Here is a 22767-nt window from a genome sequence, read left to right as displayed (position 1 = left end):
TTGTTTATTTTTAAATTTAGAAATACATTCTAGTAATATATATTTAGTATTCTAAATTTTTAATTAAGGATTTAAATTGAAAAAAAAAGTATGTTTTGTTAACATTAAGTTTGTGTCATATTACGATTATTAAATTTTGTGTATAACTTTTGTTGAAATACTTTTCATTAATGTTTTTGTCGCTTATATCAATCACTAATTCAGTAAAATGAATACGGTTTAAGACGACGACTCGGCTCTCACTTTACCATAACCGATATTGTAGAAAATAACCAATGGATTAAAACCAAATATATTAATCAAGCATATATTGATGTTTTATTTATATAACCAATACCATTCTTAATTCTTTTTTGCCTCATTCACACATTGAGATAAAACAAAATCAGAATAGCAGAATTTAATAGATATAAATAATTGCTAAACACACAAAAGCATAAAAATATTGTAATGTGATAAAAATAACTTTAAATATAAAACTCCTGTAACTTGACATTGTTGTACTGTGATTCATCTGTATCAGACTCATTGGTATTTAATTTTGTTGTAGAATTTTTAATATCTTCAAAATCTGAAGAATCATCTTCATCATTGAATTTGTCTTTATTTAAAAAGGGTTTAGTTGTGATAGACATAAAGACGCTACTGATATTTCTAATTTCATGGTTGGAGCTGTTTCTTATATTTTCAAAAATTTCACTTTTTAATAAATGAAATTCACCGGAATATATAAAATCTCTAATGTCAAAAACCGTTCCTTTTAGCTTTGCCAGCTCCTTGTCCAAATCTGATTGTAGTATCGGTTTGTCGGCAAACGTAAGAGTCAACGGTTCGAAGTTTTCTCTTGTTAAAGTGAGCCACTTTGAAAGGCTGTAAGCTCTTGTAGCTTGAAACATTTCTGTCAAATTGTATTGAGTTAGATTTCGTAGAATTGGCACATTGTGTAGAATCCATCTGAGGGAAAAATAATTGTTCGTTAGTAATCTATTAAGGCATTATTATACCTGGGCGAAAAAAAAATGAAAGATAAACATTCAGACAACATACTGTTACGATAATGATAAAATATCATACCATATACATATATTTATATATATATATATATATATACATTTTCTGGGCTACAATTAACAAGATGTGTTTTCATAAAATCTGTGCTTGCATTGCGTATTTAGATGCAAATTTATGTTTCCCTTGTAAATTAATTTCACTTGCATTTACTAAAATTTGGTAGAGTTTACGTGAAAAGAAAATTAATTAAACAGAAAATGAAGCTATTGTGGTTTTAATTTTGCTATTAGTGTGTTGTGTTTTCTGTGTATTGTATTGTTGTATCTGGTTATGAGTCAACATAAATGAAATGTATACTTTAGATTAGCTTTATAAAGTACAATTTATTTATAACATTCTTTTTATATCGATAATAAATAAAACAAAAACAACATTTTACACGAAAAACGAGTAGTAGCATACTAAGTAAAAATGTTAGAATTAGTATTCAAAGAGCGTTAGCCTTACAAATTAGGCAGAGAAGCGACCGAAATCGCGCCAAACTGTAAACTCTGCATACCCATGTTAATTACGTGCATGAGTGGTTAGTAAATCTAATGCTTACGGTTGGAAATGGCGCATATCTGTGTAGATTAAAGGCAGATCGTTTTGGTAGCCGCAGCCGAAACCCCATGACTGTAAACCAGCGAGGTGACCGTCGATGACAAGCGGAGCACCCGGCACGGCCAGACATGGGGTCACAGCGTTCTCCTCACGGGCTATTCCCAGGCACATCATGCCCGGTTTCAGACGTGTTTCATGCTGAAATAATTTCTAACATGTTAGTAATATCAACTCCTCATCGTGCCTTTATTCCTTCATAGGGTCGACCCAGCACAAATTACATACGGCGACATATTTTCATATCTATATAAGATAATCTAGTCACACTAACTTCATAAATATCAACTATAATTGTTTATTTTTACTAGTTTTAAAGAGGAACGTTTTTCGTCGTAAAGAATTAACAGCATGAGTTTTCGGTTAGAAATCTTCCACAGAGTCATAGGCTTATAGTCAATCTGTCATTTAAATTATAAAAAAGACAAATGAAACGGTGTAATTATATAATTTTACTAATATTATAAATGAAAACGTTGAGTTGAATTGATGGACAGATCTGGATGAAATTTGGCTTGGATGTAGAACATAGTCTGGATGAACACATAGGCTACTAATCAAGTTTTTTTTATTTCTGCGCGAACTGAGTCGCGGGTGAGAGCTAGTGATATAATAAAGTACTTCGGTTAAACAAAGGGAATTAATTCATTGCGAGAGTACAAAAAGAATAGCGACACATCAAAAGCATAGAATTTTTTTTGCTTTTTTTGCTTTATTCCCTTTGTTTTTTTATAGTATGAGGTGATACGACACCAAGCGGCTTTTTGGTTTAACTGAAATACCGAAGCGACCACTACCAATAGACTTACGCAAATGTAGATACGTTGCCTAACTTTGATTGACGGAGGACGGTAACTATGTTTCTAATAATGTTGTCAAACAAAGTTTAATAAATTTTATAATAGCAACAGAGTGATGTTTTTAATTATAACCTACTTATAAATAAAGAATCAGATTATAGGTGTCTAGAAGTGAACAACCGATAGACTACAAATTAAATTATCTGCTGCTAAGTAACACTGTGAGCGGAACGGAAATCGAAATGCAATTTTCAATTCAATTACTTAAGTGTATTTCGACCGTATTTCTTGAACCAATCTTTAAGTGCTGTTAGTGACATCGTGTAGAAATTATGTTGATCTGTGGACCTAGCACGAATGCTTGTGACAATCGCCATTCAATCGTCACAGACAAAATTTTCGACAAAGTATTCAAATATCGGGCGTAGAGTGCACCAATAATCGCATCCTAATTTAGATAACTGACGACAACGATACGAAGGCGATTATCACAAATAATCGTGCTAGGCTAACTGTTTTGGTGATGCTTGTGCTTGACACAGTTGTGGCCATAATTATACCTTTTTGGGTATTCCAAAATATTCTAAATGAAATTAAAAACCATGGAAATTTAATTCTTCTTCTTTGCTTGGAATTAAGAAAAAACGTAATAAGTAATCTATGTGATCTTCCAGACTATGTTCTACATCTGTACCAAATTTAATTAAGATCCGTTGAGCTGTTTCGAAAATCTCTTCAAACAAACATCCATCCCTCTAAACATTCGCATCTCTATACATATAAAAGAAAGTCGTGTTAGTTACACTATTTATAACTCAAGAACGGCTGAATCGATGTGACTGAAAATTGGTGGGCAGGTAGCTTAGAACCAGGAAAAGGACATAGGATAATTTTTACCCAGTTTTCTATTTTTTTTTATTCCGCGCGGACGAAGTCGCGGGAAAAAGCTAGTTTATAATATTACTAAGATATACATTCTTTATTACATCATGTGGAAAGTAATAAATTATAAAATTCGACCCGAGAAAAACTAACACTGTATTGATATACTTAGTACATTCCTATAAAATCAGTTAGTAAATTAAAATAAAAATAAGAATTATAAAATTTCATCTAAGGTTTTTACAATATTCGAATTACTGGATTAGTAAGAAGAAAAATATTTCACGATACAAAAGTAAAGTAATATTCGTTAAGAGATTCGTGGAATAAATGTTACCATGGAACTTACAGAATTATAACGAAATACCAATTGTTAAACCGCCTCTTTAGAAGAACTGATAATAATCATTGAGATATGGCCACGTCTTGGTAAAAAGAATTTCTGATATATAGGTACACATATGAAAGGGACGACCTCACATCAGATACTAATGTGGTCATCGTGTCTGATGAAGTGTTAATAACCCTAGGTATCTTTCAAACCTGGGCAAGCGATATTTTTATCGCTTATAGTTAGAGGTTTTTATCCCAAGTTTCTCGCATGTGAAGGTTGTTCCTCGGGACCGGAATATGACTCGCTTAAATAAGTTTGTCTGTTATGCAGTTCTCGATTATCTAGTTTCGACTGTATTCATTTTTTTTTTAGGGTTCTGCACATCGAAAGGAAAAAAAGCTTTTACAGCACTTTGTTGTCCGTCCGTCTGTCTTTCTGTCAAGACCCATATTTATTTCAGGATCTTATTTAGAAAAAAAACGAAAAGCACAAAAGTTTTTTTTAAATGTATGTATGTATAAGTACCTTATGCATAAAATCTATCAAAATATTAACAACAGATATGTTAAAATTAAGTAAAACAATTTATCATCATCAATTAATAGCCGTAAATTCAAACCATCGAAAATGATAGCATTAAAACATATAATGATGTGGCTTTTAATATTAAAGATTGAACTACATTTCATTTATTACAAAGTACTAATACAATTCATAATTACATTTTGATTTAATATTAAATTAATTTGATTTTCCTTTTCGTTCTTTCGGTGTATGTTTTTTTAAACATCTAAATGCTTAAAATGGAAAATGAGAAACAGTTTTTCGGCACTTAATTGATGTTTATTCAAGTAAATTAAACATTTTAATTTTTTTTAATATTACAAAATATCGCCTTTGACAAAAATTTAAATTATTATCAACCAGTATGTAGAATATCAGTTATAATTAATTATAGAATATAAACTATTTTCCTACGAATTATTGTTTTAATCCAATAAGACCAAGAGAAAGTTACAAGAAAACACTCCATCAGACGGAGAGTACTGGAAATATAAGATCTTCTGTGTCAATTATAAAGTTAAATTGAAAAAGTAGTATTAACAGAGTTTCCACAACAAATAGGAAAAATAATTAAGATGGTACTAAAATATTGTGGTTCTCATGTGTTACTACAGAGAATCATAACCGTGTTTGAACATATTTTTCTCTTTCCCATTCTCTTTGAAAATAAAAGAGACAACAATATGTTTTGCACAGTTGTTCCAGCAGTGAAGACTGACGATAAGGAATTTTAAAGAAATTTCCTTTGAAAAATTTTGCCCATATTGCACTTATTGTCTTAGAGATTATATTCTACATGTCACTGTTTATTTTCCCATTGACCGTGTGGAAAAATATAGTTACAGTTTGTTCCAATTGTTTTCAAAAAATTTTATACCATAATCCGTAATTGTCTAATTGTATATAACCCATTTAAAGGTAGCATTCTACTTGTAGGATGGCAGCGATGAGTAGAGAAATAAAACACAGATTTTTAATATGGTGCGGACAGCTGCAATCCCACGGCTGAGTTTTGATTGTACTGTGTGCCCGACTACCTTCCAAAAACTTTTCATAAATTCAAATGTACCAGCATTAATTGCCCAATCAATTGCCCAGATAACAAAACGTTACATTATCATAATAATACAGAGTGTAAATACATATAAAATACAAAAAGAAATAAAGGAAAAATTAGTAAATCGTAAAATTTAAGAGACAAATAAAATTAATGAAATATCATGAAAGGCTTTGTTCTATTGTCAACTCTACTAATACAAGAAACAAACACTTAATTCTATAACTTTACATGTTTTATTAAAATTTATACGACTTGAATATAAATGTAGAAATAAAAATAAATTACTTGAAAACTCACACGTTCGTATCCCTCGCAGTAATAATTAGGTGACGTTATAACGAACGAGATTGTTCTCATCATTGGATCAATTTTCTCGTCCGGAAAAAACTTTGTGGAGCGCGGCAAGCATAATTCTTTCCCCTTTAAAATTTACTTATTATTTTATTTATTTATTAATCATGGGATTAGAAAAAATACGAACAAAACTATACAAATAATGTAAACAGGATTAGAAATTAAAATATATACAACTACTAACATACTTATCTTATATATAAAAGATAAAAATATGTATTTTACAGCTTTATTAGCAGTGAAAAACAACGAGTAAAATATGTTATAATAATGATGGTTCTATTTTCACGACATTTACAAGTGGCTTTTTCAATTTAGTCTTGTATTAAAAGCTCTGTATTGAATACTAAAGCTGAGCTTACAAAGCTACCACATTCTATACATGATGTGTTGTTGGTTACATCGGGAACAATATTGGCTTGAAGTGACATGTTAATAGCCTGTCACGGCATACTCGACTTCATTAACAATCGTGGCTTGGAATTAATTAATTATATCAACGTGAATAGAGCTACTTAAGGTGAGGTGCGTTGGGGTAATTCCGGATGGATTTTATATCAGTTTAAAGGAAGTTGCTAAGACTTTTTTTCTCAATTTTGTATATATAATTTAAATGTTGTGCAAATTAAAAGTAATTACATGTATAATTTTAAATTTAATTAACTCTTACTTTTTGCTTTGCGTGTGTGTAAATTTTAGATTTTTTTTAATGAGTATAATCACAATTAGACCATCAAGTTGTAAGTTTAGACAGTAACTAAAAATTACTTTAATTTAACTGATTTCTCTCTTGTTCCCTAAATTTAAACTAAGGAAATGTATTTAATACTACAAAAATATCTTTCTTTTTCCTAAGTTACTGGCTACTGCAGGGTGTATTGGAACAAATTCGTCGCGCGTAATGTGGAAATCATTAAGAAATGTACCCGAATGCCGAACTTACCACAACGCACTATCTTACTAATATTATAAATTCGAACGTTTAGGTGAATTGATGTATGTTTGTTTGATGGTATCTCCGGAACGGCTGAAAAGGTCTCGATGAAATTTGGTACGGATGTAGAACATGGTCTGGAAGAACACATAGACTACTTATCATGTTTTTTTTTAAATTCCGCGCGGACGAAGTCGCGTGCGACAGCTAGTATTCCATAAACGGCAAACCAGAGTACACACTTTCAGTTTTAACTGAAAGGTTGGATTGTTATTGTCTACGTAACATTGTAACTGTCTTTCTATAAACTGAACAGTTATTAAAGTTTATTTATTTACGTTTACTATATTATTGAGATAGTCTAAATTATCAAACCGTTTCCATTTCAATATTTTAATTAAATAACAAATGAATTCGGTAGAAATATAAATACAATGCAAAGGTTTTAGTTGAAATGAAAACCGCGACTGTTGCGGTACTAAAATGGAAACATAACAGGACAGGCAATAAATGTTATTTTGGACAAATTGTAAATATTATTATTTTGCAATCTAAAAGTTTCTCATCAAGAACTACATGTAGAAATATTATTTTTTTATTTTTATACTTGATAGATGATAGATAGACTTGATTTTTTTTTCTTCGATAGAAATCTCTCCATGTAGTATATAACTTTGGCTGTATACAGATATTATTAACCATTAGCTACAATTTCTAGTTATACATATAAGAATATGCACAAAGCTATGAAATAATCTGTTAAACTGATTAAATGTTAAAATTAGTACCGTGAGATCGCACCTTCCCCAGCCAGTAACGAAAGCCCTTTCATCGTTTAGATTTGACGACGGGGCGATTAAAGCAATTGGCTTTACGGATATTCTGAAATATAAAAATTATATTTACATATTTATATTTGCTATGTTCATAAAAACAAATAGTAAATATACTCAGTATTTATATTTGTAACCAATCAGACTTAGTACCTCCTATAACCGAAATCGTTCTGTAAAACATAGGAAAACGAAACTACAAGCACAGATAATGTAAAATCGAATATGAGCTTAAAAGCTTAGTGTTAAATTATACTACCGTTAGTATTCTAACACACGATAGGTACATGAGGTCGTATGTAACGATTTTTTATATTTCTTGATTTAATAACAGACACAGAATAATATCGAAGCTATATATAAAATTCGGCGAAGGAAATAAATGCCAATTAGTCGACGGAAAAATATAGAGCTGAGCTGATCTGTAGGTTGAAAATAAGAAAAACAATATTTTTATCTATACATAATTATAAAATTGGTGTGTCTGTATGTAATGTCGAGAGAAAATGATGTTTTATACACTTGATGTATTTCCATTGCTGATAAAGAAGAACTATTTTTATAATTTCTGTCTATATGTCTGTCCGCAAGGTCGCGTTTTGACCGGTTAATCTCTAGAACGGCAGGACCGATTTTAATGGGACAGACGGTAAGGTAACTGATGCACACCGGCATGTTGAAGACTCCTTTTTATTTTCTTTTAACTCTGCGCCGACGATGTCGCGGACGACCGCTAGTTATTAATAAGTATCCACTCTATGCCAAGGATGGCGAACCTTTTCGTACTAACGTTCGATATTTCTAAAGAAATGTTTAATGAGGTCATAGATGTGCCATCAAACAATTTAGACTTTATATTTATTTTACACTAGTTGTCGCCCGCGACTCCGTCCGCGCGGAATTAACAAAAAAACTTTATAAGCCTATGTGTTCTTCCAGACTATGTTCTACATTTGTACCTCGTGATCTGAAGTCTGAAGAATACAGTCGTTCTGAAGATACCTTCAAACATCCATCCATCCATCCATCTAAACATTCGCATTTATAATATTAGTAAGATTAAGACGGTAAGGTCCCAAAGGATCAAGCGACCACCTATTTTTGGGAACATTCCCTAGTAGCCTAGAGATCAACGCGTTCGTTCGTGCTCTTGGTGCATAAGGATTTGTGAAAATGTCCTGTCCTGGGAAAATGTTCTGATAACTGACACACAAGGATGTTGTGACACGTTTGAATATTGCCGGGGGGTGATATAATAAAATGAGCTTATATAATTTAGTCTCAATTTTGCTTACCGGATCATGAATTTGTCGGTCTATACAATGACTAGTGTCAAAGTAAGACATACAATAGTGGTTAGGATTTTAAAGACGGTGCTAATGAAAAAAGGGCTGTATTTTTCGAAAGACATTGTCATTACAAACAATGCAGACGAAGCTTCTTGTTCCATTTTGGCGGGACAAAGACATTTTAAGAGATAAAGAATTCCATTTTTAATCTCCAAAATTATCTATACACCTGTTAGGTGCCGTAATTAATTTGCGCAGAAAGAAATCCTTTTATCTATTTCTTTTTTTAATACTTATATCAAGATTTTTCAGATCAGAATAGCCAACACATAAAAAACAAAGAACATATTGCGTATATTCGTAATTAAATCTGATTTAATACATAATACACATTTATTAAAGTGCAATAGAAAATAAATCTTAATTTTACTTTGAAATGAATTTCCACTTCATTTCAAGGATTACAACAGAAATTTGAACGAGTCGAATATGCAAGGATCGGAGTATATTCAAGTTGATGTACACCGAAAAAAGTTTTAACGATTTCTCGGTTCTCGCTGCTCGCAAATTGGCTCCTCCAATGTTAACATTTGTAAGTACCTCGTAACCTATTCTATCATCTCTAACAAAATACTTACCTTCCACGTAGCAAGCAACGTCAGCAACCACTATCACCAATGTCTTTCATTTACACAACTTAATCTTTGTCACCCTGTCATAATTTATTCATTAAATATGCCGAAACTGCCAAAGCAAATCTTATTGCTCAAATAATTTCAATGGATATAATCTACTAGCTGCCGTCTACGACTCCGTTCGCTTGGAATAAAAAAAAACTTAAGAAATGTCCTATGACATTTTGTCAAATATGTCCAACATGTTTGCCAAATTTCAAGATCGGTTGAGCCGTTCTGGAGATACCGTCGAACTAACACCTCTCCATCCATCCATATAAACTTCGCATTTATAATATTAGTAAGATATGAAAAGTTGTAGAGCAATTGCAACTTTTAAACATATTCTGGTGCGATAAACCGTTTAAAATTGAGTGACAAATGAAGTAGAGAAAATCTAGGTTGTTGTGCTAGTTTTAAAATGCTATATAAATATTGTATCCATAATTACCTAAAAACGAATTCTTCGTATAGTCTTAGAAGAGCCACGTCAGCATTCAGTGTGTACGGGTCGAACTCCTCGTGCAAGATGACGAGGATTACGCTTCTTAAAGTAGTTCCTCGGTCGGAATAAGTCTGTCCAGCGACTACTCCTAGTTCATATATGGGAACACTGCGGACAATAGAAATACATAGTTTGATCAATTTTGACTTAATAATAAAAAGAAGAATAAGAAAAGAATATTTTCAGTTTCTCCAAAGTAAAAAAAAAGCTCAAATATTTCAATCAATCTGATTGTCGAAGTATCAACGGGATAGTAGCAAAATCTTCTAGTTATAAAGTACCGTTATCGTCCTGGTCGTCCTTTCGTCAATAAATTGAAATGGGTAAAAAACAAATCTTATATATATAAAAGAAAGTTGTGTTAGTTACACCATTTATAACTCAAGAACGGCTGAATCTATTTGACTGAAAATTGGTGGGTAAGTAGCTTAGAACCAGGAAACGGACATAGGATAATTTTTACCCCGTTTTCTATTTTTTTTTTATTCCGCGCGGACGGAGTCGCGGGTAAAAGCTAGTATTTTATAAAAACTAATAGATCGGTTAGTCTCGCGTAATCCATTTGCGTATTCTTTAAATTTTACCGATACTTTTACATTGTATTTAAAAAGTTGGCAACTGCTTTCCCGATACGTATACCTTGGAATGAGAAACGATTTCACATACGAGTACGTGATCTAGCTAAGTGAAGGCAACTTAAAACTATACGTGGCATTACGAAGTTTAAAAAATCTAAATTGAGTTTTAAATATTGTATTTCAACTGATTTAAAATATCAATGACAATAAAAAATATCAAAATGTATGACAATCCATTTTGCAAATAGTTCAGCAAAAAGTTTGAAAATTCTTTGAATTACACTATTTTACTATTTTGTGTAAAATTCAATGTGTTATTTAATTGACTTACTGTTAATCCGAATCCCTGATAGCAATATTCTTGGATCTTGCAAACCGATGTTTGAGTTGGATGCAGTTATGTAATTAGCTAACCAACTATAGACATACTTAGTTAAACCGACAGTAATTGAGTATTCCTATGGAAGTTAAATCAAGTGGAACTAAGTTTCGTGTTAACTTTACTAAGCTTAAGCATCACAACACAAACTGTAGTAAGTAATCAACTTGCTATCAAATTTATACTTATATCTTGTAAACTTATTGTAATGGTAGATCCTAATAATCATATAATATCTTACTCAATATTATAAATGCGAATGTTTAGATGGATGGATGGATGGATGTTTGATTGAAATTTGCCATAGATGTAAAACACAGTCTGGAAGAACACATAGGCTACTAATTAAGTTTTTTTTTTTATTTCGCACAGACGGAGTCGCGGCCAATAGCTAGTTATTTAATATAACTGATTTTATATCATAACTAGAATAAAAAAAACTTTACTGTCTTTAGTATGCTCTACATATATGCCAAATTTTATCAAGATCCGTTGAGCCGTTCCGGAGATCCCTTCAAACAAACATCCATCCATCCATCCAAACATTCGCAATTATATAATATTAGTAAGATGTTAAATTGTGGAACGAACAAAAGATGTTGCGTCTATTAGTACGAATTTAAGTCTTAGGTACCTTAATCCCTGTTACTAGAGACTACATAATCGGATTGAAATTTTTTTATTTTTTTATTAATTATTTTTACTTCTTACTGTTAATTAACACTCACTTGAAGAGAGGGTGTGCCACAGTAATGACCAATTTCCTGGTCAAAAGCGATCCTGTCAGGTAATGGCTGAGCAATCTTCGGACACTTACAACGTAAGGGTGTTCTTGTACAGAAACTCGAACTCCTTTGAATATCTACAAAGTGTTATGGACATTTAAACGCTTAGTAACAACGTGGTTTAATAAGATAATTCTCTAAAACTGTGCTGGCAAAATTAATTTGCATTTAAATATAGGATTAAAGATTAAAGTTCAATAAATGTAATGGAAATCGAATAGCCAATACCAGGTTTGTTTGTTGATTCAAAAGGTATTGTTTATTTATTTTATTTACTGTGCTGTTCCACTGGTGAAACAGTCGTTACTAAAATAGTTCGCGTCGACGTATTTTTTTACTCAAACACGGCCACGGCACAATCTGTTTTGTACAATCTAAAGATTTTAAATAAAAATGTTTGGACGTTTTTAACCGTTAGTTTCCAATATCATTCAACCTCCACAAAATATTTTATCTGTTATTATAAATAACAGCATAACAAAAAGCATATTCTCCTGGAAATTTCGCTGGGAAAAATTGCAATTTCTAAAGCAACTATAATCCTCTCATTAAAAATGCAAGCAGATTCCGTTTCCTTTAACGTTGCCTTCTCGTAGTAAACTAGTAGAAAATATATCGATATAAGAATAAACCATTGGTAATTTAACTTTAAAGATAGTAGTTTCGACATTTAACTTTGGTTTGTTTTTGGTGAGAAATATAAGTTAAGAAACGAAAAAAATATATAAAAATCATATATAAATATATATATTATTTATTGTTACATCGTATACAGGTATATAGATAATTATTAAACTTACTTTTCTATTCAATAGTGGTATGTCCCCAATATTAGGGTATCCGGCACTTTCAAATAGATTTCCGTAACTCGCTTCTGAAATACTTCCTGAAAAACTTATATCTTTTCCTATTGCATTATCAACAACAATTACTGCAATGAAATGCGTAATAGTAAAATAAAACAGAATACGTGATGATTCTTGTACTTATATAAGTATTATATACTTAAAGTATATAGTATGCTGTATTTATATGAGGATATCCTCAATATATAAGTTAATTAACACGCCAATTATATTTATTTGTAAGTATAGACAACCGACTAGAGAGCCATTGCATGTCTTAAGACTATGTACCTTAAAAGGGAAATACTCGTACAAGTAACAGCACGTAATTTACTTTTTAAATGAATAGAATATAACGTAGATACAACGATGAAAAGTGATAAAATTTTGCTAGTCTACTTAAAAACTGTAACAACCATAGTCCATCGTTGTTATATGGACGCTAAAAATATAAGTTGAACTAAAAACTATCGGTGTAGTATTGGGCTGGCAAGGAATTTCATGTGAGCTTTTAGAGGCCCGAAGTTCAATAACGAGCAGTATTCAGGGATGTAAACCACTCCTAGGCCGCATTCAATATGGAGCAAATACAATTTTGAAATCGTAAAAGTAGAGGCCAATTAAGGAAAATAAAATAATACATTACTTACTATTATTTTTATATTGCCCGTTTTTAAGTCGTGACTTTGAGGGGTAGGCAGAACTTAGTAATTTATATGGTACGGTTTTACCGCATCCTTTCTCCTACATCTCCGAATATACTTACCAGTTACGGACACGATTTTTCAATTGATTACTTTAATCGACTTAGGAAATAAATGTTTTATTTATAGTCTATTCTAATTAATCGAAATCTAGGTAGTGAAACTTCAATAATTCGCATTAAGTTCACATAGTTGTACCCTGAGTGTTCTTCCAGACTATGGTCTACATCTGTGCCAAATTTCATCAAGATCCGATGAAATTTGCCACAGATTTTGGAGATAGTTTCTAACAAACATTCATCCATCTAAACTTTCGCATTTACAACATTAGTAAGATTTTCGAGTTCACATATAATGGTGTTCTAAACATTTATACCTATTTTCAGCTTAATGCGAATTATTGCAGCTTCAATATCTTTATTTGGTTGGAGTATTACATTTATGTTTACTAATGATGCAAACTAACATTGCAAAGATCGTTTATATGAAACAGTTTAAATTCATAAACATTAAACATACAATAATAAGCCGGGAACAGTGTGCGAACATAGTCATTAACTAGAACTAGACTAGAAAACTATTCAGAATAAAAAATATTATATATGTTTTTAAAATTCACTTAACCATTCATTTTAATCGAAACATAAAACTAATTCATTAAATTTAATTGTATATTTTGACTCTTTTTTCATTCAAATATTATAAAACAATTCTAGCGCCGTAAAATGAATATAGAAAACCTTCCAACTGGATAAAGCAATACGTGATCACGGTATCGAATGTTCGTTGCGATTGTACAGAAAAAAAAACAGTTTTAAAAAAGACTAGTTTAGACAGTAAATCAAACAAGGAGCATTTTTACATTCCTACCAAATCCACAAACAGTGCTGCGTGTCGTATTTTTATGTTTAGCAGTTTTTCTATATGAGGCAGGATTGCATATAGGCAGATATAATAGATGGAAGAAGAAAACATAAAAAGATTAACGTCAGCATACAAATGGTTGCCAAATTTTATTAATAATAAACGTGCTTATAGAAAGCAGTAGAAATTTTTCTAACACGTACAGTCAGCTTCATAAATATAGTGGCAGTCAAGATATCCAAATATATAGGAACACCTAAAGTGATCAAATATATAAGTACAACCAAAGTCATCAAATTAATTGAAGCATCCACTATGCTCAAAAAGATCGAAGCGTTCACGTCGTCATATATATGAGTACATTCAAAGTGCCCATAATTATAGTAACAGACAGAGCGTCAATAGTAACGAAGCACCGAAAGTATGCAAAAATATCGTAACATTAGACAAAATTGAACTCTATCTCTATTCACTTAAGATACACTTTGAAATATACTACTTCTGTTAAATTCATTTGACGCTTTGTATCAACATAATAGGTTGTCTAATAAGTTCGTTCCGATTTTTAATAGGTAGCTTAGAATAGACCCGAATATATTAAAATTATTGAAAACATATGACATGTTTAGATAACACATCTATATCTTATATATATAAAAGAAAGTTGTGTTAGTTACACTATTTATAACTCAAGAACGGCTGAATCGATTTGACTGAAAATTGGTGGGCAGGTAGCTTAGAACCAGGAAACGGACATAGGATAATTTTTACCCCGTTTTCTATTTTTAATTTCGCGCGGACGGAGTCGCGGGTAAAAGCTAGTACATACTAAACGAGGATAACTTCAGCCATATTTTGACAAATGGTAGGAAACGATTCGTTCTTTTCTATCAGTTTTATAAAAACTGATTCACTTAATTTTTGCCGAAATACATAAGACGTTTTGCAATAAAATCGAACAAATATAATTTAAAAGACGTATTCCAAAACTTAAGGGCCTTTAAAACTTCCCTTAAAAATGGGCACGAACTTATCGGACAACCCAACATTTTTCTTCTTCAATACATAGTATAAAACAAAGTCGCTTTCGCTGTGTGTCCGTATGTATGCTTAGATCTTTAAAACTACGCAACGGATTTTGACGCGGTTTTTTTTAATAGATAGAGTGATTCTTAAGGAAGGTTTGTATGTATAATAAATGCATAATATAGTAGAGAAACACTGATAAATTTAAAGTTTTCTAATGTGATGTCGTAAATAAGCACGTTTTTTTGCGCTTATATTGCAAACGCTGGCTGAACCCTACGAGATAGACCAAAATAATGTACTACAGTATTGTTCACCTTAAAAAGTTCAACAAAAAAGTCCGCGATGGTATATGTCTATCTCTTAGGGATAACCCAGCATAACCATTTTTATTCTTTTACGAAGTGATTTTAAACAATACAGCATTAATCCTTATCCATTTAAGTACCTTAAATAAATTGTGCATTTATTCTGTAGTAGGTATATTTTGCATTGCACCCGTGCGAAGCCGGGGCGGGTCGCTAGTATTATTAAAAAGTTTAAAATTTATAAATTGACGATACATGACAGATACCTAATCTATATATATATAAAAGAAAGTCGTGTTAGTTACACTGTTTATAACTCAAGATCGGTCAAACTGATTTAGCTGAAAATTGATGGGGAGATAGCTTAGAACTAGGAGACAACTTTTTATATTGTGAGCATTTTTTTTATTCCGCGCGGACGAAGTCGCGGGTAAAAGCTAGTAAGTAATATCAAATTTTACTCTGTCACAATATGTGCTAGTTTCAGTGTTTTACTATTTTCGCCGCAGTACGTAAGTTTAATGGTTCGAATCCCAGGCTTACAAGGTTTTTATTTTTCAATATTATCAATCACATATAGAGCTTGTTTTTTTTAATGAAAAGGAAAAATCTGGTAATGTACTTAGAATATGTTTTTTACTTAACAAAAACAATTTTAAATTTTTATTTTTGGGGTATTAAATATTTATATAAAATTAATAACGATTAGGTTCGGCCATCTCGGAATAAAGTGAGTGGGCGGAGAGTGTTTTCACTTGTCATTGCGGTCATTGAAATTGAATTCTACTCGTATATCCATATCCTTAAAATACACTTTGAAAGTATACAAATTGTGTTAAATTAATTGACAATTTGTATCAAAATATTTTTCTCTTACTGTTAGGTATCTTCAGTCCGGTTGCAGTAGAATTTTCCAAGCATAGATTTATTACACGTATTCGATGTCGCCTGTGACTTAGTCCGTGCGGAATTAAATGACGAAACTTACAATAACAAACGTGAACAATAAAAAAACATGCTAATGACGACTCGGTTAAAAAAAGGGACAAGGAATATTGTGGTTCCTTAATTTTTAAAGATGTCGTATTCGACTACTATTGTAACCAATAATTGTTGCGATAAAGTTCAATTTTATATAACGCTTTGATAATAAAATTAAAAACCTTAAAAAATGTAAAAAAAAGTTTGGGATTCGAATCGCCAAAACTGCGTATGACAGCGAACAGTTAAGCCGTAAGGCCAAACTGGCATATATGGTGACAAATTAAAATTTGATATTGCTTATCTATCTAGTATCTGTCATGCGGGACGTAAACTTGTAGTAAATAGCAAAAAAATGTTTTGATTATAAAATGTCAAATGAATTTAACAGAAGTAGTATATTTCAAAGTGTATCTTAAGTGAATAGAGATAGAGTTCAATTTTGTCTAATGTTACGATATTTTTGCATACTTTCGGTGCTTCGTTACTATTGACGCTCTGTCTGTTACTATAATTATGGGCACTTTGAATGTACTCATATATATGACGACGTGAACGCTTCGATCTTTTTGAGCATAGTGGATGCTTCAATTAATTTGATGACTTTGGTTGTACTTATATATTTGATCACTTTAGGTGTTCCTATATATTTGGATATCTTGACTGCCACTATATTTATGAAGCTGACTGTACATAGCATTTCACTGCTAGCCCTTAAAATCAAAAGATAAACCGAATTTTCATTTTGATTGCTACTACTTGACTAAGTTTGTTTATTAAATATTATAGTTAAAACTAAAATTTCAGGGTTTGCAACACTCAGAAATGAACATAAGTTCACTTTACAATATTTGGACGCTATTTGGACGGACTATTAGAACGCTAAAGATAACATTTCATTTGATGCATTTTTAGCCGACTTCAAAAAGAAGGAGGTTATCAATTCGACTGACTTTTTTTTTTTTTTTAGGTGTGTTACCGCGAATCTCCGCCCCTGGTGGTCCGATTTTGATAAAAAATATTTTAAACGAAAGGAAGTGCTTGCAGGTGTGTCCCATTTTTTTGTTTTTTTTTTTTTAAATAACTAGAAGAATAGTAGAATTTGAATATAGCTTCAAAATTTGTTGCGGAAATTAGGGACATTTTTGCTTTCAGCGCTTACGTAGGCTAAACTATAAGACCTACATCAAAATGATGTATGGCGAATTGTAGCTCTTTAAATGTGCTAAATAAAAGTCCGCGATAGCATATATCTATCTTTTATAGTTTTCTCACAATAACCATTTTTTTCTTTACGAAACATTAATTAAATTCATGCCCTATTTCCGACGCTATTATTCAAGTTCAGTATTAACCCTTATGTAAATAAATATGTTCATTATCACTAACTTATATAGAAACGGCTAAAACACTCACGTATATATATCCGGTGTCGTCACCGACCGTCAGTGAGCGACGGGCCGCGTCCGCGAAATAATACCAATCCCACTCACCCTGATGAAGAGCCCCCGTAGGGCTCGAAACTAGTCGGTGACGACACCGGATATATATACGTGAGTGTTTTAGCCGTTTCTATATAAGTTAGTGATAATGTCTCACGAAAGTTTGAATAATTTAATGTTCATTATCAAGAGAATTTAATGTAGATTATATTTGCAATTGAAACTATATCATTCTGTCTAATAGTTTAGGAGATATCGTAAGAATAAAATTACGCGGAAACGAAAAATGCTACATCGCGTTACAATGAATAGCACAAATTTGCTTTCTGGGCTTACGTAGGTTAAACTATATGACCTACATTAAAATGATGTATGGAGTAATTATAGATCCTTAAATTTGCTAAATAAAAGTCTCAGGTGGCATATATCTATCATCTATGGATGTCTCACAAAAACCATGTTATTGTGAACAAACTTCGATTAAAATGCACACGAAAAACAGCGTCGTAAACTTACGGCGCTATTATATTATATTCGATATGAATCCTTATCCAAATAAATATGTTTGATGGCTAGAGTATTAAATGCAGATTACATTAGCCTTTAAAATATGTAATTCTGATCAATAGTTTGGGAGATATTAAATAATTAAAAACTACGCGCATTCGAAAAATGCTAGTGCGGCGCGCGGCTGGACAAAATTAAAGGCACGCTACGATGTATTAGTTCGGTAATTTTCAATTTGTATACCGATTTTGATAATTATTTCATTGTTTAAACGATAAGTGATTTTCTGGTGCATTCTAAATTAGTTATTGAATAGAAGTACACACATATTAAATAGGAAAGTCCTTTTCTTTATTTGTCTTATTTATGTCCTTATACGTATTAAGGAAATTTGTAATTGAACTTCAAATTCACTAAAAATTGTGAAATAAACAAAAATTTTAAGAAAAAAAAATAGCCGACTTCAAAAAAAAACAATCTCAAACAAAATGCACTCAAAAGTAACATAAAAAAACAATTTCAAACAAAATGCATTCAAAAGTACAGTCAGCTTCATAAATATAGTGGCAGTCAAGATATCCAAATATATAGGAACACCTAAAGTGATCAATTATATAAGTACAACCAAAGTCATCAAATTAATTGAAGCATCCACTCTGCTCAAAAAGATCGAAGCGTTCACATCGTCATATATATGAGTACATTCAAAGTGCCCATAATTATAGTAACAGACAGAGCGTCAATAGTAACGAAGCACCGAAAGTATGCAAAAATATCGTAACATTAGACAAAATTGAACTCTATCTCTATTCACTTAAGATACACTTTGAAATATACTACTTCTGTTAAATTCATTTGACGCTTTGTATCAACATAATAGGTTGTCTAATAAGTTCGTTCCGATTTTTAATAGGTAGCTTAGAATAGACCCGAATATATTACAATTATTGAAAACATATGACATGTTTAGATAACACATCTATATATATAAAAGAAAGTCGTGTTAGTTACACTATTTATAACTCAAGAACGGCTGAATCGATTTGACTGAAAATTGGTGGGCAGGTAGCTTAGAACGAGGAAACGGACATAGGATAATTTTTACCCCGTTTTCTATTTTTTATTCCGCGCGGACGGAGTCGCGGGTAAAAGCTAGTACATACTAAACGAGGATAACTTCAGCCATATTTTGACAAATGGTAGGACACGATTCGTTCTTTTCTATCAGTTTTATAAAAACTGATTCACTTAATTTTTGCCGAAATACATAAGACGTTTTGCAATAAAATCGAACAAATATAATTTAAAAGACGTATTCTAAAACTTAAGGGCCTTTAAAACTTCCCTTAAAAATGGCACGAACTTATCGGACAACCCAACATTTTTCTTCTTATTATTATAAAGTTTAAAATTTATAAATTGACGATACATGACAGATACCTAATCTATATATATATATATAAAAGAAACTCGTGTTAGTTACACTGTTTATAACTCAAGATCGGTCAAACTGATTTAGCTGAAAATTGATGGGGAGATAGCTTAGAACTAGGAGACGGACATAGGAACTTTTTATCTTGTGAGCATTTTTTTTAATCCGCGCGGACGAAGTCGCGGGTAAAAGCTAGTAAGTAATATCAAATTTTACTCTGTCACAATATGTGCTAGTTTCAGTGTTTTACTATTTTCGCCGCAGTACGTAAGTTTAATGGTTCGAATCCCAGGCTTACAAGGTTTTTATTTTTCAATATTATCAATCACATATAGAGCTTGTTTTTTTAATGAAAAGGAAAAATCTGGTAATGTACTTAGAATATGTTTTTTACTTAACAAAAAAAATTTTAAAATTTTATTTTTGGGGTATTAAATATTTATATAAAATTAATAACGATTAGGTTCGGCCATCTCGGAATAGAGCGAGTGGGCGGAGAGTGTTTTCACTTGTCATTGCGGTCATTGAAATTGAATTCTACTCGTATATCCATATCCTTGAAATACACTTTGAAAGTATACAAATTGTGTTAAATTAATTGATAATTTGTATCAAAATATTTTTCTCTTACTGTTAGGTATCTTCAGTCCGGTTGCAGTAGAATTTTCCAAGCATAGATTTATTACACGTATTCGATGTCGCCAGTGACATAGTCCGCGCGGAATTAAATGACGAAACTTACAATAACAAACGTGAACAATAAAAAACATGCTAATGACGACTCGGTTAAAAAAAGGGACAAGGAATATTGTGGTTCCTTAATTTTTAAAGATGTCGTATTCGACTACTATTGTAACCAATAATTGTTGCGATAAAGTTCAACTTTATATAACGCTTTGATAATAAAATTAAAAACCTTAAAAAATGTAAAAAAAAGTTTGGGATTCGAATCGCTAAAACTGCGTATTACAGCGAACAGTTAAGCCGTAAGGCCAAACTGGCATATATGGTGACAAATTAAAATTTGATATTGCTTATCTATCTAGTATCTGTCATGCGGGACGTAAACTTGTAGTAAATAGCAAAAAAATGTTTTGATTATAAAATGTCAAATGAATTTAACAGAAGTAGTATATTTCAAAGTGTATCTTAAGTGAATAGAGATAGAGTTCAATTTTGTCTAATGTTACGATATTTTTGCATACTTTCGGTGCTTCGTTACTATTGACGCTCTGTCTGTTACTATAATTATGGGCACTTTGAATGTACTCATATATATGACGATGTGAACGCTCCGATGTTTTTGAGCAGAGTGGATGCTTCAATTAATTTGATGACTTTGGTTGTACTTATATAATTGATCACTTTAGGTGTTCCTATATATTTGGATATCTTGACTGCCACTATATTTATGAAGCTGACTGTACCATAAAAAACAATCTCAAACAAAATGCACTCAAAAGTAACATAAAAAAACAATTTCAAACAAAATGCATTCAAAAGTACCATAAAAAACAATTTCAAACAAAATGCATTCAAAAGTACCATAAAAAACAATCTCAAACAAAATGCACTAAAAAGAAACAAAATAATGACATGAAAACTTCTTTCTTTCTTTCTTTCAGAACTTTCTTTAGAGTTTAGAGGGTTTTTGAAAGAGAGAAGAAAGAAAGAAAGAAGTTTTCATGTCATTATTTTGTTTCTTTTTAGTGCATTTTGTTTGAGATTGTTTTTTATGGTACTTTTGAGTGCATTTTGTTTGAGATTGTTTTTTATACATTAAGTTTTTGTTCTTATATTAACGCCTCCACAATTAATGAAATAGGCTAATCTTATCTGCTGAATGGCTGAATCGATTTGACTGAAAATTGATGGGCAGGTAGCTTAGAACCAGGAAACGGACATAGGATAATTTTTACTCCGTTTTCTATTTTTTATTCCGCGCGGACGGAGTCGCGGGTAAAAGCTAGTGGAAAATAAAATAAAAACGAAGAAATCTTTTCGACGAATATTAAAATAGTTCAAAGCTTTTGACAAACTAATCAGCAGCAATACTGATATTTACTCTACAAAATTAAATTGAAAAATAGAAAAATGAGAAATTAAATTGGTTCGCTCTTAGTTATTTCATATTTTTTCTAATATTAGAATCGAACAGAAAATTCTACGTTGAATCGGATCGTAATTTACTTCAATGTAATACGAATAAAAAAATAGAAATAAGCTGTCGACTTACAAATAGTCCAGACTACCATTGCAGACTTAATTGGCATCTTTCAACGAAATGCTTCTAGATTGACTTGGTTTTTTATTGAAAATGTATTGCACGAAATAAATCTATATGGTCTTGACAAAGATAACTAATTGTCTGATTGATTGATGAATCCATAGATTTAATATAATTATGATTTAAATTATAGAGAAATTTAGATGAAATTGAACGTTATAACGTTATTAAAAATATTATTTTTTACGTAGGGTATGAAGGTAAACATGTTTTTTAGTGGACTCCATTAAGTCTATATTCCAACTATCAGAACACTATTTTCTCATTTCAAATATGAGTAAAAAAAATTGGTTTAATTAATAAAACTAAATTGATATTAATTATTTAATCAATAAATATTTTAATAAACTTATAATAAAAATCAATAAATTAAGTACCATTTAGATGTGGTAAAAATGAAAATCATTTACAATTTAAGTTCATTTAAAAATAAAAACAATTATTTGAAGAATAAAAAAATATTAATTATACAATACAACACAAAATTACAAGCGACTGTTACAATATGACATAACAATATTAAAATAAAACTTACACTTGTAATACGACCAACCGAATGAAACGTATTTACCTATGTATATGACATTTTACTTAGTTGCCCGCATTAACCAATATAATCAATCAACTTGATAACCTATTACTTATTGACGTGAATAGTGTGGTACTATTTTAACAATTTTCATGGGGCTTGTGCTATTTTTATATTTGTAAAAATTTAATAAAACATCA

General features: G+C 31.1%; 1 protein-coding gene across 1 annotated transcript; it reads right to left on the bottom strand.

The window, feature by feature from the left end:
• Positions 1-467: 467 nt before the first annotated feature.
• On the bottom strand, positions 468-12761 carry LOC106719766 (trypsin epsilon). The gene is made up of 8 exons (XM_045686103.1): positions 12746-12761; positions 12443-12573; positions 11586-11719; positions 9847-10008; positions 7388-7481; positions 5609-5731; positions 1616-1812; positions 468-954 (listed from the first exon to the last, which is right to left on the bottom strand). The coding sequence occupies exons 1-8, from the start codon at positions 12759-12761 to the stop codon at positions 468-470; spliced, it is 1344 nt and encodes a 447-aa protein (XP_045542059.1).
• Positions 12762-22767: the final 10006 nt, after the last annotated feature.

Source organism: Papilio machaon, chromosome Z (genome assembly GCF_912999745.1).
Source record: "Papilio machaon chromosome Z, ilPapMach1.1, whole genome shotgun sequence".
Taxonomy (NCBI): domain Eukaryota; kingdom Metazoa; phylum Arthropoda; class Insecta; order Lepidoptera; family Papilionidae; genus Papilio; species Papilio machaon.
This window is presented reverse-complemented; position numbering and strand designations above follow the sequence as displayed.